This window comes from Nerophis lumbriciformis, linkage group LG17, assembly GCF_033978685.3.
Source record: "Nerophis lumbriciformis linkage group LG17, RoL_Nlum_v2.1, whole genome shotgun sequence".
Classification (NCBI taxonomy): domain Eukaryota; kingdom Metazoa; phylum Chordata; class Actinopteri; order Syngnathiformes; family Syngnathidae; genus Nerophis; species Nerophis lumbriciformis.
In genome coordinates this window covers 16,504,957-16,527,725 of record NC_084564.2, presented here as the reverse complement: position 1 = coordinate 16,527,725, position 22,769 = coordinate 16,504,957, and the positions used below count along the sequence as shown (strand labels likewise).

General features: G+C 38.7%; 1 protein-coding gene across 10 annotated transcripts in view; it reads left to right on the top strand.

Moving 5' to 3' along the window:
* The window catches only part of robo2 (roundabout, axon guidance receptor, homolog 2 (Drosophila)), an 852,180-nt gene that overhangs the window by 789,457 nt on the left and 39,954 nt on the right, over window positions 1–22,769 (top strand). For 8 of the 10 annotated variants that reach the window (XM_061972617.2, XM_061972618.2, XM_061972622.2 and 5 more), the window contains 3 exons: window positions 9,699–9,826; window positions 12,034–12,306; window positions 14,320–14,445. In XM_061972617.2, the coding sequence (XP_061828601.1) occupies window positions 9,699–9,826; window positions 12,034–12,306; window positions 14,320–14,445 (527 nt within the window). The remainder of the gene's footprint in view (window positions 1–9,698; window positions 9,827–12,033; window positions 12,307–14,319; window positions 14,446–22,769) is intronic. The other 2 variants (XM_061972627.2, XM_061972621.2) reach the window with 1 other exon arrangement.

Here is a 22,769-nt window from a genome sequence, read left to right as displayed (position 1 = left end):
GAACCTAACGCTTATCACACCTGAGCAACTACAGCGGGGAGATCTCAAACACACGGCCAAAGATCATCAATTCAATGTGACCCCCAGGTCCCTTGGTTGTATGTAATTACTTCTACCAAGGACGTGATGTTATAATTCTTAGGTTGTTTTTTTTACATACAATGGAAAGTTGAACACAGTCCATACCAGGACACTGACGTCTGAAACAATTTCAATAACAAATTTAAATAGAAATTATCAAATGAGTGTGTGGCACACTCACTGGTTGTATTGACACTGCCCTGATACTAGGATGGTGTTTCATAATAGCGCCATCTGCTGGGGGGGGAAAGTCACTAGATTTTGCCTGTATATGAAATTAATAATTAGCACATATAATTGTTGGAGGTGGTGACTCCGAAAGAGACAAGCGGTAGACAATGGATGAAAGTTTTTTTTTTTTTTTTTTTTTTTTTTTAACACAATAGTTTTGTAGAAAATAATATAAAATGTGCAACTCTTGTTCATGAGCCAAAATAGTAAACAGAAAAAGAAGAACATTCACTATATTTTCCGGACTACAGAGCACACTACAGAGATATAAGTCATACACACTAAATTTTAGAATTTTTTTTCTTGTATATTAACCGCACCGGACTATAAGCCGCAGCTATAAACGTTGTGAAATTAGTTGTTTACATGCAAACTGATGCCTGTAACACGGCAGTAAAACGGCTAATCAACAAAACAGAAGTCATTGTCATGGAACCACTGGCTGCGGAAGTTAGCTCTCCAATCAGCTAAACAGACTAAATAACTCCACAATGATGTCTTGGTGAGTTTACTGAGGAATTTTTATTTTTTTATTTTTATTTTTATTTTTTTTTGTCCTGTCCGGCTTCTCAGGCAAATCATATAGTTGATGTAGATGCCCATATCGGCTGTTTTGATTTACTTTACAAAAGAGAAGTGTAGGATACTTCTCTTGTTGCCTTATTTGTATTTGACTTTATTAAATGTATTTACAATACAGTTGTTCAAATGCAACAATACATATACGTAATGATAACTAGAGATACGAAAGAATGCAGAAAAATGGAGGGGAAGAAAGAGAAGCAACCTATATTAACCTTGTAGATTGTTATAGTAACAATAGGTTAAGCATTGTCAGTGTGCCATGTGTTACCCTTACTGAGGAATTTGGGACACTGAAACAATACAAAAAGAATGCCTTTGTAAGTTAATAATACTAACACAGATACCAGTAGACGTGTTTGTATATTAGCTAATGCTAATAACGCTAGCTTTATTACATTACGATTAGAGATGTCTGATAATATCGGCCTGCCGATATTATCGGCCTATAAATGCTTTAAAATGTAATATCGGAAATTATCGGTATGGTTTTTTTTATTATCGGTATCGTTTTTTTTTTTTTTTTTAATTAAATCAACATAAAAAACACAAGATACACTTACAATTAGTGCACCAACCCAAAAAAAACTCCTTCCCCCATTCACACTCATTCACACAAAAGGGTTGTTTCTTTCTGTTATTAATATTCTGGTTCCTGCATTATATATCAATATATATCAATACAGTCTGCAAGGGATACAGTCCGTAAGCACACATGATTGTGCGTGCTGCTGGTCCACTAATAGTACTAACCTTTAACAGTTAATTTTACTCATTTTCATTAATTACTAGTTTCTATGTAACTGTTTTTATATTGTTTTACTTTCTTTTTTATTCAAAAAAATGTTTTTAATTTATTTATCTTATTTTATTTTATTAATATTTTAAAAAGGACCTTATTTTCACCATACCTGGTTGTCCAAATTAGGCATAATAATGGGTTAATTCCCCGACTGTATATATCAGTATCGGTTGATATCGATATCGGTTGATATCGGTATCGGTAATTAAAGAGTTGGACAATATCGGAATATCGGATATCGGCAAAAAGCCATTATCGGACATCCCTAATTACGATAGCACGTACAAATATGCATGGAAACACTTCTACAGACTTCACACATGTCAGTCCTTTGCTTGGTTTTAATGCAAACTATTGAACACAAAACATTATGGGCATTAGTGAAAAAAACTACATAAATTAGCCGCACCGTTTTATAAACCGCAAGTGTAGGAAAAAGTAGCGGCTCATTGTTGTATCAGTCACATCTTTACTTCTACAAGTGAGACACTTGGAAGTATCAGGGGAGACATGACACAGTATCATTTGGGTTTTTAGAATGCATTGATGCTTCAGTATAATTTCACTCATCACTACTAAATAACCAAAAAAAGAGCAAATGGGTCCTTTGATGTTAGCTGATATATGAACTTTAGAAGTTCCACTATATTGTTTTTCTATGATAGTATTAATCGATTTTTAAATGCATCGCAATTTGGACATGGGCGATTGAAAAATCAATTAGTTAACATCAATAATGGATTATTTATTTATTTTGAATAAAGTAATGCAGACACTTTTAAATCTTGGCTGACCGCAGCGAGCCGCCTCATCGAGAGATCCGACCAGCTCCTTTATTTTATGTTCCAGTTTTGCACACATTTCCATTAATTTAATAAATGTAGTGGGAAATATTTTACCTGTTTCTTATTAGATAGATAGATAGATAGTACTTTATTGATTCCTTCAGGAGAGTTCCCTTAGGAAAATTAAAAATTGCACTCAATTCATCATTTCAAATCACTCAACAAATGCAGTCTTTATAAAAGTTGGAAGTGATAAATGCTTATTTAGTCAAACGAAAAGAAATGTAAAACTTCATCAATTTATATAAATATAAATATGCATCATTAATAAATGTTTTATCCAACAGTAGCTCCTGAATCGTAATCGAATTGTGAGGTATATTGTTGTTTTTCCTATGATGGGTAGGGATTAAATGTAATGTCGTCATCAAAAGTTGGCAAGAAATAATGTAAATCCAATTTTTAAAAATCCTGATAATTTGTAAAAAAAATAAATAAATAAATAAATGCATTTAGTTAAATAATTTCACTAAGAATTTTTGAAATGTTGTGTTTACATAAAGTGAGACGCTGTAAGGAACTACATCTGATCCAGATGTAATATTTCAGCCCAATGTGCATTTGTTTGTGTGCCACTTCCTGGACTGGTTTGTTGATTATTAAATTGACTTGTTTTTATGACAAGTCATCTTTTAAACGTCATTATACAAGCTGTAATGTCAGAATTTATCAGAATCTGATCAGGACTTCCCATTTTGGCAGCAGTAGATTCCATTTAATATAATCAGACATCAGGTCGGGATTACTTGTGGGTTTTTTTTCGGATGTTGTTACATTTTGTTCTCTTGGAATCTGCATCTGACAGAAATTCTACAGCATTTTCTCGATTCAGGGCCTTGATAGTAGAAGGTCTGTCAATGTTGGCTGTAAATTTTTGAGGTTAAGACCTCTTGTCAAAACCATGCTTAGTTTAGATCCCTGGAAGAATTGTCCACGCCACTTTCCTCGCATTCTCTCCCTCTTTCCTCTCACTTCCTGTTGCAGTGTTTTCCTCCCAATTTTACGCATAAGCGCTTTTGATTACCACCACGGCGAATGGGATTTGAATGCTGTCGACGCTCCCAATCCGTCATATCTGAGGTTAGCGTAGCGTGCAAGCTGTCATCGCGACAACGCGGCCATCGGTTTCGGTGCCGTCACATCCCAGATGTTGCTACTTGTCCATCTGGCCCAACAATACCAGTGCGTTATCTTAGTGGAATTAAAAAACAACAGTAGTGTAACTACAGTATGTTCGCTGCAGGAGCAAATGGACCTGTTTTCTCATTGGCTCCTGCCGAATTGCCATGACTGAACAATTCGGCCTAATCGATCACAGAATAAATGATTCATGGAAGACAAATAGGCTGCAGAATGGTTCGGTTACATCGTTTGAATTTGGCTGCTTTATTAAAATTGATAAAAGCGGAAACCTCTTGCCAAGAAGGAGATCGACTTTTAGCTGCGACCAATACCTCAGCAAAGATTTAAGAAGCAATACCTTGACATTGTTGCCATGGAGATTGTAGGATTTGAATGCTAAATGACAGCTCTCGGGATAAATCGGCGCTTCCCATTGTTCCACACCTTAGCTCATGTCAATGCTTTTTTAATCCAAACTCCATCCAGCAGTCGGCGGGACCATAAACAGCTGATTAATGAACTTTCTTTCGCTTTAATATCGCCTGCTTGACGTGTTTACGGCGAGCGCTCTGTCGGCCGCGGCGGACACTATTTATGACGCAGGCCGAAAACGGGACGATGGACCGCCGCCAATGAGATTTGATCTGCCAAGGTTGCCATCCATCCTGGGTCAGGCAGAGATTAAAAGTTAGGTGTCAACTTTTCATTAGACGTATGACCCACTGTCCGCCACCACCACCCCCGCCCACTCCCATTATACCACCATCACACACGCTCACTAACACATACTGTATGCCCCCCAGTCGAAATCAGTCTTGTTCTAATTATTCCGAGTAGGATTGCTGCGGTGTGACGGATACAAGGACGCCGCAGCCATTCAGCTGTCACATGCTCGTCTTTCAAACTGTCGGGGGAGCGGCAGCCTCGTTGGGGAGGGGCACACACACGCATGCACGACAAGTAAGACTAATTATCTCGTATGGCCTTTTGCACTGGAGGGTGTCATAACAACGAGCTTGGTGAAAATGTGGTAAGAGGCAGATCGTAGAGTGAAAAATAATCTTACAAGCCAGGGCTCCCCCACTGTAGGCAGCAGCCAAAGCTCAGTCTTCAGTGCCACGGGTGCATTCTGGTATCATTTTTGGTCAAAGCAAAAAGGAAAATGTGTGACGAAACCCTGAATACATAAACTTTATCCAAGAGGAGACTGAGGGCAGCAAGGAAATGGAGACTGGAGTAGACCTAATTATGTTAACATTTGTGTTAATTTTGGTATTTTCAGCTAAGTGTTGCTACTCTACGCTTGGAACCCTAGAATTAGTTCTTCTTAATACTCTGTTTCTTGCAATGCATTCTGGTATCATCATTTGAGAGTGAAAGCTAACACTGGCAGTACAGCATTGTATTGATAGAAGAAAGAGAAAAACTTTTTCTCAAAGGTGAAACTGCTATCAGAACTATAGGGAGCAAAATGGGTTACATGCAAGAGGGCTGTCTTCGACTAAGGATTTAATGGAATATCTATGGCATCATTTTTTTGATAATTTTTTTTAAGAGCATAGTGGTAATGAGGATCCTCACAAATAAACATATCTCTTTGCAGGTTTTTCCACCCCAAATAAAAAAGCTAAAACAATTAAAAAAAACACGTTAGAGAATGGATGGTTTAGTGAGGTCCTCGAATCAGCCTCGCCAAAATCCGTAACAAGGTTTCTGTAATTGAACCAGCAGAAGGAACACTGTTTCTCGTGAACTGGTCACAGCTTATTTGGCTGCGGCACATCCGGACCTCGGTCAGGGAGTACTCAACTCGCCAGTGATGGCCAGTAACAAGCTACATGTAGCTAAGCTACATAACTTCACTACATTTTCCAGTAACTTCCACGTAGCTAGGTAGCTTACATCAAAGCTACAAGCTACAAAAAGAGAAAATTGACTGCAAATCTAGGCCAAAAATATTGTTTTTAATAATTGTTCTTGAATGAGAACATCCATACATACGGAGAAAATCCATAATGATTGGTTGGTGTTTGTATGATGATTCACAATTGACTAAGGTTAGGGCGAAACATTACGGACTGGCCAATCAAAGGCAAGATAAGGCGGGTCATCGAAACCAGGAAGCAAAATCATATTAGACACGCACTCATGTCACATGACGACGGGGGAGTCTGAGAAAGAGGGACGCTTAAAAAGTTATATTTGAAAATGGCAGAAAGATTCTCTTCCGCAGATTAGACTTTTCTTTTAGTGATGAAGACGACGTCCAGGAAATCCACAATAATGGGTGTCCTTGGCCATATTTAGACAAATGCATGTGTTCAGAGAAAACAATGACCAAAACCTTAGTTTTTAATTGTTCAAACCATAACATAAAACTAAACACACATTTAGGAACACACATTAAAGTGAGTTGAGTTCATGAAAAGTTTTACAGCACAAACCAAAAAACACAACTTATTGTTAGTTTTTTTGTCAAGTTATAGATAGATGCGTTTTTTTTTATTTACTGTAGGCAGAAAAAATGAATAACATTATAGGTAAATAAATACATACAGTGCGGTACGGGCACCCGGTAGTTGTAGGGTATCCCCAGCTAAATGACAGATAGTTAATAGTAATAGAACCTTATTGTGTCCATTTGTACACTCTCAGTTACATTAACATTAATATTATATACACTATATTGCCAAAAGTATTTGGCTACCTGTCCAAATGATGAGAATCAGGTGTCCTAATCATTTGGCCCGGTGTATAAAATCAAGCACTTAGGCGTGGAGACTGTTTTTCCAAACACTTGTGAAAGAATCGGCCGCTCTCAGTGATTTCCAGCGTGGAACTGTCATAGGATGCCACCTGAGCAACAATTCCAGTCGTGAAATTTCCTTGCTCCAAAATATTCCAAAGTCAACTTTATTATAAGAAAAGTGAAGTTTGGGAACAAAAGCAAGTCAACTACCAAGTGTTAGGCCTCGTAAACTGACAGAGAGGGGCCAGCGGATGCTGAAGCACATAGTCCAAATACTTTCTGCACAGTCAGTTGCTACAGAGCTCCAAACTTCATGTGACCTTACAATTAGCCCAGGTACAGTACGCAGAGAGCTTCATGGAATGGGTTTCCATGGCCAAGCAGCTGCATCTAAGCCATACAACACCAAAGTCCAATGCAAAGCATCGGATGCAGTGGTGTAAAGCACGTTGCCACTTGACTCTAGAGCAGTGGAGACGCGTTCTCTGGACTGATGAATCACGCTTTTCCATCTGGCAATCTGATGGACGAGTCTGGGTTTGGAGGTTGCTAGGAGAACGCTACATTTTGGACTGCATTGTGACATTTGGTGGAGGAGGAATTATGGTGTGGGGTTGGTTTTTCAGAAGTTGGGCTTGGCCCCTTAGTTCCAGTGAAAGAAACTTTGAATGCTCCAGGCTACCAAAACATTTTGGACAATTCCATTGGATGTCACTTCAAGTTCATATGTGACTAAAGGCAGGTGGCCAAATACTTTTGGCAATATAGTGTATGTGGGCCCATAGATATAAATGCCGTTAAATATAGCTTTGATCTTGCAAGCTACTTTTGTCGTGTATCTTGCTACATTTTTAAAGTAGCTTGCTCATCACTACAACTCGCCTCCCTCCAACGATATGACCGAAATGTTGATAGGCGAATCAAACTCCTTGAAATCAAATCGTAATGCTGACTATTCTAAAATATGCCCTATTGTGCAGTGGTCTTAACACCTTCAGTTCTCCAGATTACAATCTGGATCCTGCCAAGACAGGCGCATTGTTCCTCTCATAGTTTTTGCAGGCACGCATCAAATGGTGACTTTTGTGAACTTATACCTGCTTGCAATTGCCTGTTTGAATAGGTTTTCAATACAATATATGACTGCACTACATTTGTTGCTTGCCACATGACACAATTTGGTCTTAGTGAATCTTTTATTTTGCATTACTGCATATGGTTCCAGGTGAAAATTCTAGAAAATTTGGGTATTAACCAGTGGCCTCAGACATGGACTCCTTTAGTACCAAGTCCCTGAGGTAACTAGGGTAACACTTTCTTTCACCATACTGTCATGACTCCCACGTGTGCTAACGAAGCTCAGACGTGATTGTACAGCAAAGTGGCCTTAATGGCCTCGCTGCAGTCACCCGTGACAGGTTACACTCTTAATGGCCGACTTTAATGTTTCACATCCCCTATAAGGAGGCACGCGACACCTGTTCAATGGACCACCCCCACCAACACTCCGCCTGTGCCAGCATCCCATACGCCACCCCGTTCGTCCGTCATGGGGAGGGTCTGATGTCTCATCCAGCGAGATTTAGAACCGTCTGCGACGGACTGATGGGTAGAACACAGCCGAGAGTAAACGCTTTTTAATGAAATGGGGAGTACATGTGTGTTGCGTTAGCGATGTTTTTGTGCATTAGCGAGTGCAAAGACTCAGCGGGAGAAAAGCAGAGATAAAGCAGTGTTTTTGCCTGAAGGAATTCCGACTGAGGGGCGGACAAATGTATCGTCGACGTATTTGATGATACTCTTCTGAGGCTCATTGTCAGCTTATCTCATCCCAACACCCGACTATTTATACATTTGAACACGTGTTTGAATTTATCTTCACCAAGCTTTTGTTCTTTACTCATGAATTCTTGCAAAAATGATATGCGTACTCAACAATTGTTCATTTCAAACAGGCTTAACGGTTATGAACATCACATGTTTACACTTTGAAATTCAATTGAACATGACCAGAAAGCTGTAGAAAGAGGTTGGCTTTATTTAATCTTACCCCTTCTTCATGTCTCAGCAATTACTGAGTCGGTTCACTTCCTGTGTTTAACATACCAGATTACCAGTTTTTAGTAGGGAAAAGCTAAAAAAAAAATTGTTGTAAAGTTCATAAAGTTTATTCAGTACTATAATGTTGGTGATACAGTAGGAAGGGGATTCATAAGGCCCCATGTGTCGCAATTTACCTGACACATGAAACGGGACGGATTTGGGGCATGCACTATCTACTTTAGTGATGGATATCCTAAAACATACTTGCCAACCCTCCCGGATTTTCCGGGAGACTCACGAAATTCAGCGCCTCAAATTTTCTCCCGAAAATCACCCGAAATTCAGGCGGAGCTGGAAGCCACGCCCCCTCCAGCTCCATGCGGACCTGAGTGACGTCAGGTGCGCAACACCACGTAAATCGTTGGCCAACCAAAAAGTAACCCCAGTACGCTATAGCCAACATTCACCAGGAGATGGCAACAGACAAACATAGATCACTATTACATTCCTCCCCTTTTAGAAATGTATAGAAGTTACTCAAAATAAATAAACAACCCAACCAAAAAATGCAGCAGCTCAATTAAAAAACTGTACTTAAGCCACATTCTTTTCTTTTTTTTTTAGTACTGAACTCTTAACCCTCATTTGTAAAAAATAACATGCTTATTATACAAACAGTATTTGTACACCTTTAACACAGATTTTTATACTGTCTTCAGAGATTCAGTTTTTTTGGTGGTCCTCGAAACCTTTCTGGGTACCTGCGAAAGGGTGTTCAGCATGGTTAGAAAAATAGTGACAGAGAATAGAACAAGGATGGACAATTCAACCCTTAACTCAACAATGAGTAGATGAGTGTTATGTGTGTGTATATGTGTAAATAAATGAACACTTAAATTCAAGTATTTCTTTTATTTATATATATATATATATATATATATGAAATACTTGACTTGGTGAATTCTAGCTGTAAATATACTCCTCCCCTCTTAGCCCCACCCCGACCACGCCCCCCACCCCCCACCTCCCGAAATCAGAGGTCTCAAGGCTGGCAAGTATGTCCTAAAATGTGTTTTGTGTTAAGTCCAACTTTGACCACAGCGTCAGTTGCTATGTAGAGCAGCGCTTTCCATCATTTCCAGCAGACTGTGAGATCAACCCAGGAGTGGGGCCATATGAATCCCTTCCCTTCTATGTTTACAAATTCCATTGGTTATTCTAATCGCATTGTGTTCTTTCGCAGTCGGCCCGGCTTACTCAACGCCAGCGACCCGGGCTACCCCTGGTTAGCGGACTCCTGGCCCGCCACTAGCTTACCTGTCAACAGCAGCTCCGGAGGGCCCAATGATCTCACTAACTTTGGCAGAGCAGGTGAGTCGGGGCCTCTTCTGTCCTCTTACCAGAGCGTTAATCATGTACACATGCATGCATCATGTGTACAGTGTAGTCCGCTAACATAGGACCGCTGTCACCAGGGTGACAAATAGAGAATCTTGGTGGTGGTGCAGCAGAACGAGAGAGGAGAATAAAAAGAGTGGGGGAAGGACTGAGTGAAAGGAGGCTCTTGAGCAGCCAGTCGTGAAGGACAGGCGCAGCTTGGCTGGCGCAGATGCGGACACTTCCGCCATGGCGCTACATCATCTCCCCTTGACTAGGCATGGAAGTGGGAGAGATGGCTGCTACTTCCCTGGCACGCTCAGTCACTTCCCCCCCTGTCATCACTCTCTGACAGAAAGGCACTCTTGTTTTTATGCATACAAATATAAAAAGGGATGGACATTTGAAAGAATTGCATTCTGCCCTCGGTTTGGATTTGATGGTATTACTTTCAAACATGCTTCGTTACCCAAGGGGATGTCACATGTTTGCACAATTCGACATGACCGTAAAGAAGTATAAGTCCTACCCTTTCTTCATGTTCCATCAATTATTATTGTTAGTTCTCTTCCTGTGTTTAAATGTTACCATTTTCTAAACATTGTCTTTGAAATGATTAAAAGACAGTTTTAAGTTTATTTAGAACATGTGTACAGTTACAATACATTACATTTTTTTACATATTTTCATTTCTCCTGACATGTCCAAAAAGTAGTAGGAAGAAGCAAAGTTGATTTAATCCTACCCCTTTCCGTATCATATCAATTACTAACACATATGTTCTATTCCTGTTCTTGTTTTGGAACACAATTTACATCAACATTTCTAAATACAACAGTTGGTTGGTTGGTTTCAGTTTATGTTGAACATGCATACAATACAATGGCAATGTAATACATCACATATTTTTAGTTGTTTCATTACAGTGTGTCCAAAAAGGAGTAGGAAGAAGCATAGCTTATTTAATCCTATCCCTTTAGTATCATAGCAGTTTTATCCCATTTGTTTGTTCTCTATTTTTAACACAACCATGAATAGATAAATGAGTACATAAATAAATGTATGTACTACAAGTAAGTTAACAATTATTAAATACATTAATAAATATTTGATGTATAAACATATACCGGTACACAATACTTAAAGTTCTCAGACATAAATAGTTAAGTAATTCATGGTTCACCAAGGAGATGATTAAGATTATCTTTTTTTTTTATAAGGTTCAAGATGTTTATCAGGATTTTTATTATTTATACTTTGAGAACACTTGTTGTTTGAACAGTTTCCTAAACTGAATCATCTTAGTGCTTTGTTTGACTTCCCTGCTTAATCTATTCTATAATTGAATTCCACATACTGATATGCTAAACGTTTTGTTTGTGTGTACAAATGTTTTGAATTACATTTATCTTGAATAAATAGTTGAGTCAATGATGATTCACATAATTAGGTGAATAATACCTATTCAAATTCAAAGATGTCATAATTATTTTTCTTTCTACTTTGTAAACACTTTTAGCTTGACCAGCCTCTTAAAGTGGAATTATATTAGTAAATTTTTTGACTTCTTGATTTAAATCGTTCTGTAATTTAATCCCACATACTAATATGCTAAAGGTCTTAAGTGTTGTATGTACGTACAAATGTTTTAGGTTCGATTTTCCTATAAGGTTATATTTCTCCTCTTTTATTGAGAAGAATTGTTGTTTTGGGGTAGCAGGTTATGGTTTGCTTTGTGCATAAATAAGAGTGCCAAGTCAGTTGAAGAAAGTCCAGTTGGTTTAGCTCGTTAACTTCGAAATTAAATTTGAGCATTTCTTTGTGCTGGTTTGGAAGCTAATCAACAGGTAACTAAAGCGTGTCAAGTGGAAATGTACAACCCAACTGCAAGAAAAGAAAACTTCTCAAGCTACTGTCATTGCAGGGATCAAGACGTATTTGTCTCTGTTAAATGTTGTAGTTATTGGCAGCCTGTTTAGGCAGATTGGGCCAAACATTCCCTATCATGCCACTGTCTTGCTTTAATACAGCCAGCGTTACCTTGTTGAATCAGTTCAATCGCACATTAGACAAATTATGCCCGTCAGTATTCGGTCTAAAAAGTCTTGACAAGTATTTCCCTGTGCTTACACTTACTTTTGACTACAATGTGCCCTCAAGTGAACCGCTACATTTCTCCCAACCACCTCCGCCTTCCCCAGATATCCCGAGTGGGCAAGTGGACAAGACGGGCACCATGCTCTCTGATGGAGCCATCTATAGCAGCATCGATTTCACCACCAAAGCCAACTACAACAGCCCGGGTCAAACGTCGCAGGCCACGCCTTACGCCACGACTCAGATTCTCCACTCCAGCAGCATCCACGAGCTGGCCGTGGATCTGCCCGAGGCCCAGTGGAAAGCCTCGCTGCAGGCAAAGCAGGAGATGGCCAACCTGGGCTACTCCCTGCCCGACAAGAACTCCTGCAACAACAGTAAGTAAATGCATTTTTGTTCTGGAAACAATGAGATGCCACTGGAGACATCTTTAAGCCCACTGTAGTTTACTTTAAATAGACTCCTTTTTTACGAAAATTTAAACAATTTTTGTGTATAATGTTTTTAACTTAAGGTGAAATTAGTATTTTTCTGATGTAATCTAACACATACATTATGTATTATCTTATTTTATATATGTCTAAAAGCAGTTAATTGTAGGTTTTAATCCTCCTACTGCATATATCTTTAAAGGGGAACTGCACTTTTTTTGGAATTTTTCCTATCATTCACTATCCCTATGTAAGACAAAAACACATGTTTTTCTTTTTTTAAATGCATTCTAAATCGTAAAATACAGCACGCACGAGGTGGCTTACAGTGCAGCTAATAGTAATACACTATTGCGCCTCTAAAAACTTTTTTTTTTTTTTAAATATTGGAGTATTGGCAATATTGTTATTATAATCGCTAACGCAGACAAACTATTTTTAGCCGTGCCGTGATCACAGAGAGCTAACTACAAACAGTAGTCACAACTTGAGAGGCTCACTCTTTTTTGATTAAATTAAAAAAAAATTTTTTTTTAAAAAGCCTCAAGTGAGTTTTACTCAACAAGCTGAGAACAACAGCACAGTATACTTCTCCATTTCACAATAATAGCACGGTGGGCCACATGTGGTCTTACTGTGCTAACAAAATAAAGGTTTCCAAAGAGTATCTTACACAAGGATCATGCACTAAAGCACTTATTGATACATTTACACAATTATTATGCTTTGAATCTAAAATGCCGGTCAAAATTGACCAAATATGTATGATATCAATAAATCTGAGGATTTTTGCATTTAATTAAAAAACATTTTATTTAACACAAAAAGCACACACTCCATAGTGATAAAATAAGTGTAAAAGTAAAAAAACTGAATTAAAAACAAACTGGAAAAACTGTTTTTTTTAAATAATTTTTTATATTGCTATTGTTATCTAAATGTATTGTTATTGCTATTATTACCTTTTTACATGTGGTTTATTCTTTACTAATTTAAATCCAGGTTTTTTTTAAAACTATATTTAATATTGAGTTTTGGCAGTACAATAATACTTTTCAAATGAATGAATGATTGTGTAGTTAACTGTGATTACAATATCAATCAAAATAATCGTGATTACTATTTTTTACATTATGCTGTCGTTTGCTGGGTTGTGTGCAGCACCGTCAGAGACAGGCACAGATTTAATAAACTGATTAAGAGAGCTGACTCCTTCCTAGGCTGCCCACTAGACAGCATTGAGTAGGTGGCTGACAGAAGAATGCTGAGCAAGTTGACATCCATATTGTCTGTCACTTTGTACCCACAGCCATAAGACTTTACAACCCACTTAGGTGATCACTGTGATCTTTATTTGGATGTTAGTGTTTTTGTGTTTTATTTTATCTTTTTTTTAACCCATCCATATTAGTGCGCAAGATGTTGTTATTTTTACCAATTTTTTGTTTTTCATCACTGCCACAACGTTATTTCCCCATTGTGGAATTAATAAAAGTATTTCCTATCCTATCCTTTCCTTCATAGGCGGAATGGGGCAACTTCTATTGACTCCATTGTTAGCTGACTTTTGGCAATGCTTGTTTACGAGTTAGAATGCATAGAAATAAAGAAAAACATATGTGTTCTTGTCTTACATAAGGATTGTAAATGATAGGCAACATTTCCCCCCAAAAGTGCAGTACCGCTTAAAGATTGGGAAAAAAGCATGATACCACAGGATCTTAAGATATATACTGTATATCACACACCAAATTGATTTATCCCCGCAAGACGAGTTAAAAAGTGACCATACCCTGATGTTTTATCCTGCTTGCCTGGTGCTCTAACTGCATGTTGCATGTGCTGCCTGTCACCTGACGCCACTGTGATTTTTCTTTTTTCTTTTTTTTTTGTGTGTGTTCTTTTGTTTTTGTGCCCTTCTTCAACTACCCCAAACCCCCACCCCCACCCCCACTCTAGCTCTCCTTTTCATTCCCGACTACCGACTGACCGAGGGGCTGTCTAGTAGAATCCCACACAACCAATCACAAGATTTCAGCACCACCAGCTCTCACAACAGCTCAGAGCGAAGCGGCAGTCTCTCAGGTTGGTTGTTTTTTTGCGCCGCGCGGACTTGGACACACCCCCTCGGCGGCATGGTTCCTCATGATTGACGGCTTCTCTAATTGCTTCATTGATTCGGGTATTTGCATGTACGAAGCTGACATCCATGGCAGTTTTGATTAACACCATCCCTCACCGGTGATGTTTTGCCGTCTCTCTCTTCTCAGCCCCCACTGCTTACTTTCATTTTGATATAAAACTGTACCATAGTTCCTCCAATAATGGCATCTTCTCCCTTTACTTAAGCGGAACACACATCGCTTGCACGCAAGAAAGCTGAAGCGTAGCGCAAAGTTTCAAGAGAAAGCGCAACTGTACGCAGAATATACCCGAATATGAATTTATTTATTTATTCCGGCAGACATACATATATAGCAACACTTCATCACTTTTTGTAATTTGACAGACATGCAACGGCACCCACCGAAAAGGGATACGGGAAAAAAGCAAGAATGCTTATCCATGTCCCGCCCCTAATTTACAATCGATTTATATGCTGGTTATATACAGTGCCCTCCAAAAGTATTGGAACAGTGAGTCCAATTTGTTTATTTTTGTTATAGACTGAAAACAATTGTGTTTGACATCAAAAGATGAATATGGGACAAGAGATCAACTTTTCAGCTTTCATTTCCAGGTATTTACATCTGGATCTGATACACAACTTAGAGGATAGCACCTTTTGTTTGAACCTACCCATTTTTCAGGAGAGAAAAAGTATTGGAACATGTGACTGATAGGTGTGTTTTGTTGCCCAGGTGTCTCCAAATTACATTGATTATTCAAACAATAAATAGCACTGAATGTCTGAGCTCAGTTTCAGATTGGGTAGGATAGGTTTTGCCTGTGCAGACTGCATTTAGAGGTGGAACCAACATGAAAACCAGAGAGCTGTCTATGGGTGAAAAAGAAGGAATTGTGAATCTGAGAGAAGATGGACAATCAATCAGAGTCATTGCACAAACATTGGCCATAGCCAGTACAACCATTTGGAATGTCCTGAAGAAGAAAGAAACCACTGGTGTACTAAGCAACAGACGTGGAACAGGTAGACCAAGGAAAACATCAGGAGTTGATGACAGAAACATTGTGAGAGCTATAAAGAACAACTGTTAGTGACATCAGCAACGACCTTCAGAGGACAGGAGTGAAGGTATCACAATCTAATGTTGGCAGAAGACTTCATGGACAGAAGTACAGAGGCTACACCAGAAGATGCAAACCACTCATTAGCAAGAAGAACAGGAAGGCCAGGCTGGAATTTGCCAAAAGGTACAGAGATGAGCCTCAAAAATTCTGGGAAAAAGTTTTATGGGACTGATGAGACAAAGATGGACTTCTTTCAAAGTGATGGAAAGGCGAACGTTTAGAGAAACAAAGGATCTGCTCATGATCCCAAACATGCAAGCTCATCTGTGAAACATAATGTCATGGCTTGGGCTTGCATGGCTTCTTCTGGGACGTCATCTTCATTGATGATGTAACACATGATGGCAGCAGCAAAATGAACTCAGAAGTCTACAGAAACATTTTGTCTGCTAATTTAAAGAAAAATGCAACCAAACTGATTGGGAGATCCTTCATCATACAGCAAGATAACGACCAAAACAACAAAGGAGTTGATCAGGGACAAGAAGTGGAAGGTTTTAGACTGGCCAAGTCAGTCTCCAGACTTAAACCCAATAGAGCATGCATTTTACCTGCTGAAGAGGAGACTGGAGGGAGTAACCCCCCAAAACAAACAACAACTGAAGGAGGCTGCGGTGAAAGCCTGGAAAAGCATCACAAAAGAAGAATGCAAAGGTTTGGTGATGTCAATGGCTCACAGGCTTGATGCACTTATTGAAAGCAAAGGATTTGCAACTAAATATTAAGTCTTATTCACTTTAATCTATTTTAAGTTTATATGTTCCAATACTTTTGCTCACCTAAAAATGTTGTGTTCCATTACAAATAATGCTATCTTCTAAGTTGTGTATCAGATCCAGATGTAAATACCTGGAAATGAAAGCTGAAATGTTGATCTCTTGTCTCATATTCATCTTTTGACGTCTAACCCAAATGTTTTCGGTCTACAACAAAAATAAAGGAACTGGCCTCACTGTTCCAATACTTTTGGAGGGCACTGTATATGTTGGTTTTATAGTCCAAGTTTCAACAGCAGATTTGATGGATACATGACAATTTCAGAACAAGTATAACATATGATAATGGATGATAATGACAAATTTTTTTTTTATTTTTTTTTTGGTCAATAGCATTGAGCGACCATGAGATTAGCTCCATATTGCCTGGGTATCTTTTGTCTTCTGAAGCCTTGTCTGGTGTGTTATGTCCCTTATTCCACAGTGAGTTCTTTTGCACCTGTGTCCCACAGTTGAGATAGTCCAAACAACTAGTCATGTTTTTGATAGTTTCCCAACAACACATTTTTTACCGCAAGGTTGAACACTTAGGCTAGAAGACAGTTTAATTTCTCCGCTCACATTGTCCCACATTGTTACCCCCGCTATAGATAACGTTTGAGCCTTGAATGTGGAATGTATCATGTTATGTTTGAATTTCAGGACACCCATGAGTTCATGTGGACCATCTCTGAGTGAAAACAGACTCTGTATATTTGCAGGTAGAGCCCTTTGTGAGGCCATAAACATACCTTGAAGGCTACTGTATTGGATTATATCATGTAGTTTAAGAAAATTACTCATTATGGACAGATCATTGGTATGGGCTCTATATGGGGCATAATGTATAATTCTAATTGCCTTTTTCTGGATATAATACATATACATATACCTTACCTATATAGATGCCTGGTACTAGCTGCAGTTGAGTAATGCCCCCCGGTCCACTATATGAGGAACTGTGGTCCAGAGTGCAGATCATAATATTGTGATGGAGGTCATATTATTGCAGGGGATGTTTTCCCTCATCATTGCTGCTTAATATTGAGAGTGGGCATAAGGAGTCTGCCAGACAGAGAGGAGCATCCACACACATTAGAGATGCTCTGCTGGGTAAAGTAGCGAAAGTACCCGCCGTCCCCACTCCACACACCCACCCCTGTTCCCTTAATGGTCGCCCGCCGCACTAAGACTCATGTTGTGAGAATTACAATGTCATTTATAGGACACAGAGGCATCCCCACTCTCTTCTTATCTCTTATCTAGTTACAAGCCACTGCGTCTGAAACTGCACTCTAATTCAATAGCGTGGCGCACACTGGGCTCAGGAGATGTGGGCGTGGCCTAAAGGGAGCTTCTTACAATTAGGTGACTCAACCAACATAATCAGGCTAAAATGTTTTTTTCTGCATGGAGTTTGTGTGAAGGATACATTTAATGTAAAGCCGTTTTCAAGAGTGTACTATAATGAAATAAAAATAATAAGAATAATGCATAAAGGGAGTGCAGGATAAACTATGTAGTGTAATATAATATAAAATAGAAGCTTTTATTAGGTACTGTACCATGCATATACAGAGATGTCATAGAAGAGTTGTTTTAATTAAAAAAATATATATTTAAATTTAATTGAATGTAATAAATATATTCAAACTTAATTCATACAATTGTTATAAGTTATTTTATTCATCATACATAATATAAATGTACTGTATGAATCCATTTATATATAATAATAATAATAATAATTAAGGGTCCTAAATCAAATACATTTGCATCCAAATCTTGATTAACTCAATTCATAATTTTCTAATTTGTTTAAAAAATATATATTTTATTTGCACCTAGATCACATCAGCAGCCAAGAGGAGTTTTTATAACCTGTTTCGAAAATGTTTACACCAAATAATATATCGCAAGAATCAGTTTGAATCAAAATCGTGTTTAATCAAAAAACATTTTGAATCGTGAGTTGTTGTAAGATTAACATGCCCATACTTGCCAACCTTGAGACCTCCGAATTCGGGAGATAGGAGCGGGGGGGGGTGGATGGGAGGGGCGGGGTTAAAGGGGAGGAGTATATTTATAGCTAGAATTCACTGAAATTAAAGTATTTATTATATATATATATATATATATATATATATATATATATATATATATATATATATATATATATATATATATATATATAGTACAGTAAACAGTAATGAAAACACAGTTGTACTACTAACTGTACTGTACTTGTTACTTACTTAAAAAAAAATAACACTTACCCTTCACTATTTGAGTAGCCTTTGTTCTGCCATTTGAGTACTGGCGAGCGATCTCTGAATCCAGGAACATATCCTTCACGGATTTGTTGAAAACATCCGCAAATGAGAACGGAATGTTGCTTGTTTATTGCACAAGATGTAATTCAACCACACAACAGCTCCGATGTGCGTCTATCCCTTTTCCCGGCAAAACTCAACACACACTTCCTATTAACAACATCACTTCCCTATCTCTCCCGGAAGTCCCGCCCCCCAGCCACAGTCATTGGCTAACACCCCGTAGCCAACCGTTACAGTATTAACGTGCCGGCTGGAATAAACACACGCTGAGAAATAGCTCCGTGCCTGCCTACTTTATGGGTTATAGATAAACCTATGGATAACGGAGACATATATAATAGTCTCCTTTTCAGGTGAGAGACGACGCTAAAGGCAGTGCCTTTAAGGCATGCCCCCAATATAGTTGTCTGGCTGGGAATCGGAAGATTTTCAGGAGAATGGTTGTCCCGGGAGATTTTCGGGAGAGGCACTGAAATTCGGGAGTCTCCCGGAAAATTCAGGAGGGTTGGCAAGTATGAACATCCCTATTGATAACAACATATCCAATGTAGTCAAAAAAGCATTGAACCCACGATTTTCAGGGTTATTTAAAATAATATTTTCATAACCAGAGCATAAAAACCTTCTAAATACATTTTTTAACATTCGGAGAACTCTGTAGACATGAAATGACACCCACATAGTCACGGGACTGGATGCTTCCTGAGGCTGAGCCAATCAGTGGCCACGATACTAGACATTGCGCTCTTATTAGTTTGAGCTCATTTAGTGGCCAATATTACTGTAGTATTGATATTTTTAGTTCATCTAGCCATTTTTATGCTTGCAAATTTTTAATTTGGGCCAAAAATGTGCAGTGATGGAGTGATGTCGCAAACTTCAAGTGTGATGTGGCGAGGGACGACTGTTAATAAAATTCTAATAAATGTATGATACATTTCAGATAATACGCCTCAACCACTTTGAAATGTGAAGTATATACGCTAGTCAAAATACAGTACAGTAGGGAAGGTATGGCCCCATTCCTGGGTGCATCTCGCGTGTGAGAATGGTTGAAGATTTTGCAATGCAATCTGCTAAAAATGATGGAAAGCGCCACTCCACATAGCAACTGACGCTGCGGTCAAAGTTGGAATTGCTACAAAAACACATTTTAAGATATTCAACACTCTACTGCCGTCTGGTGGCAAAAGTGGACAGTGCAACCCCACAATTTGTCACGTTTCATGTGTCAAGTACTGTGACGAAGGGGGCCATATGTGCCTCCTTCCTACTGTATATCATTATATTAAACGCAGCATGTCCGCTATGTTTGTTGCACGAGCAACTGGCAATGCAGGATACAAGACTGCGTGAATGTAGTGACGATCATTATGTTAGAAAATAATCCGGTTTGGAAATAATATATGCTTTTATGTAGAATTCCAACCAAATTCCCATGAGAACATATTATTTCAGTCCATAATTGGATGTGAACTAACCGCCCTTTAGAGAGCCAGGTTTCTTCTGCAACCATAAGCATAGACTTTTTTTTTTTTAAGATCGTATACAGTTAGTCGTGGACACAGTAGAAAGGGAGGGGTTAAGGCTGCTGTTTATTGCTTGTTGCTTCATCTCACCTTCTGGTTTTTCCCCATGTCACATCACATGACTGGTCGTTATTTTGATAGCCTTTACCAGGATTGAGTTATGTGGAGGTCTTGCGCAGCAGCACCCAATAAAAACAGAGCGAGCTAGCGTACGGGCTGCACATCATGCACTTAAACGCGGGGAGTGCCCAAACCTTGGGTATATAAATACTCAAAGTGGTGCCTATATTTAGAAGGCTTTCTCCCACCAAAACGAGAGGCCCCTGGTTTTTTGGTAGAGGAGATGGATTGTAATTCATGTCTCCCTGCCCCGGCCGCAGTCTCGGTCTGTACTTTTCATATTTGGACGCTGCTGCTAAAATTCCAGTGCCAGACCACCTTCTTTCCAAGAAGAAGAAAATACTTATTGGCGTTATTGATGGCTGCTCTTGTTTGGAAGGGCGATTGAACCATCATGTCAGTCTCATTTATTGCTAAAAGTCAAGTGTCGCCCAGAGGAGCGATTAGAACCCCAGTTGAGAATAGATACACTGATGTGGCTACTATTTATTTTTATTACTTCCACCTTTCAGTAATCTTATCTTCATACACTTTGCTTGGGACTGATACCTTCCCTACTGCTCCTACTTCAATAAACATCATTTTCCACCATAAGAAATATTGTAAAGTGACTTGATTTCATTCAGGATGCAACATTATTTACTGTCTAACAAGTATAAGGAGAAAATGGATGGCTGGATGGAAGTATAAGGATAAGTCACTAAATACAACTATAGTAGGAAAGGCATTCATGAGGGGGGGTTAATCATTTTACAGTGCAGTCTGCTGAAAATGCAATTGGATCTTTATAATAATAATAATGGATTAGCTTTATATAGCGCTGGATCCAACGTTGGGCATCAGCGTTGTCTCAATTTACAAATACAACTATTTTGCAAAGTTGTTTTAGAGTCAGTTTTAAGGACATGTTTGTATAATCAACGTTGTATCAATGTCTTGTGCAAACAAGCTAATTTGTTGGGCGCAATGTTAAGTCGTACCATAAACAAGATTGTATGTAAACAGTGATATATTGTTGGCAATAATGTCGATAACCGAGGTACCACTGTATAATGTAATTAAATTTAACTGCATAGACTTTCAAAGATACTTCTATGTTGTTGGTTTTATTTACGGATGCTTCGATTATTATTTGTTAGCCATTCAAAGGTTGTGGAAATAAAAAACAGGCACCTACTATACCAGCGTTTCTTAACCTTTCTGAACTTGAGGACCAACTTTTGCACTGCAGAGGGACCCGGGGCCCTCTCAAATATTAACACTGAATTAGTCATCTTACTCTTGATTTCAATCGTATTCAGTAATTATTTTTAACTTACCTACAGTTTACAACCTTCCATCCATCCATTTTCTACCGCTTGTCCCTTTTGGTGTCGCTGGAGCCTATCTCAGCTGCATCACAAATAATAGTATTATTATAATATAAATACTAATCAAATATACGGCATAAGAAGGGACTCATAAATAACCGACGCAAAATATATTGACATACAATTATGTTGTGCTAAAAATAAACTAAATGAATAAGGAATATATTTTTAATTAAATGTCAATAAAATTAAAGTCCAAATGAAAATACAGATTCACCACTTTAGTCATATTTTTTGCACTTAAGAAACATCTCTGTGACTTTAGCTCCAGACTTCTTCTGTTTGAGATTGTCATTACTGCCACAAGTGGTGGAAAAGTGTCTTAAAACTGAGTACCGCTGCGGCCGTCTTGTCTAGTCTATCGCCCTATGGTTAAGAAACACTGTACTATACCACCGTAGTTCCATTAATACATGTTCAAGCTACTAAATCTAAATTTTGTGGCGCCCAATTCCCAGTCTTCCATCTGCTATGACGCTCGATGGAAACATCTAAAAAAAAGTCAGCCCTACAAGACATTAGAGTGCACTGTGTCACAGTGGATAGCTACCAAAACATTGGCAGCTCCCTTGGTGCATGTTTACTTTGGCAGTCATGCCAAACCAACAGATGACAGATTCAAACTTGTTGAGCAGACTTTTCCAACCGTTGCCTTTCTTGCCGTTTCCGATTTCAGGAAGAAGAAAAAAACAGTTTTAAATGCTCTCGGAGCAACCAAGACATGTCTAATGGACTGAATGGTTTGCTCAATGTTGCATGAATATTAAAGGCTTGGTATTATTGCAAGGGAACGATCTATCAGTGCATCTCACCGGTTTAAACATAGAACTCGACTTGAAGTGTGTTTTTAAAAGGCTTCCTTCTGTATAAAACCTGGTGCTGACCCAGTCGGCAGCAGTACAAAGACGAATGGGGCAGATGGAGAATCAGGTTTTGGAAGGATGTGAGCGAAAATGGATGGGGTTAGTGGCTCTCAGGTGTAATAAAAGAAATGAAAGTAGTAATAGACTCTGGGCGAATTGCATTAGGACCACACAAGCCATTCAT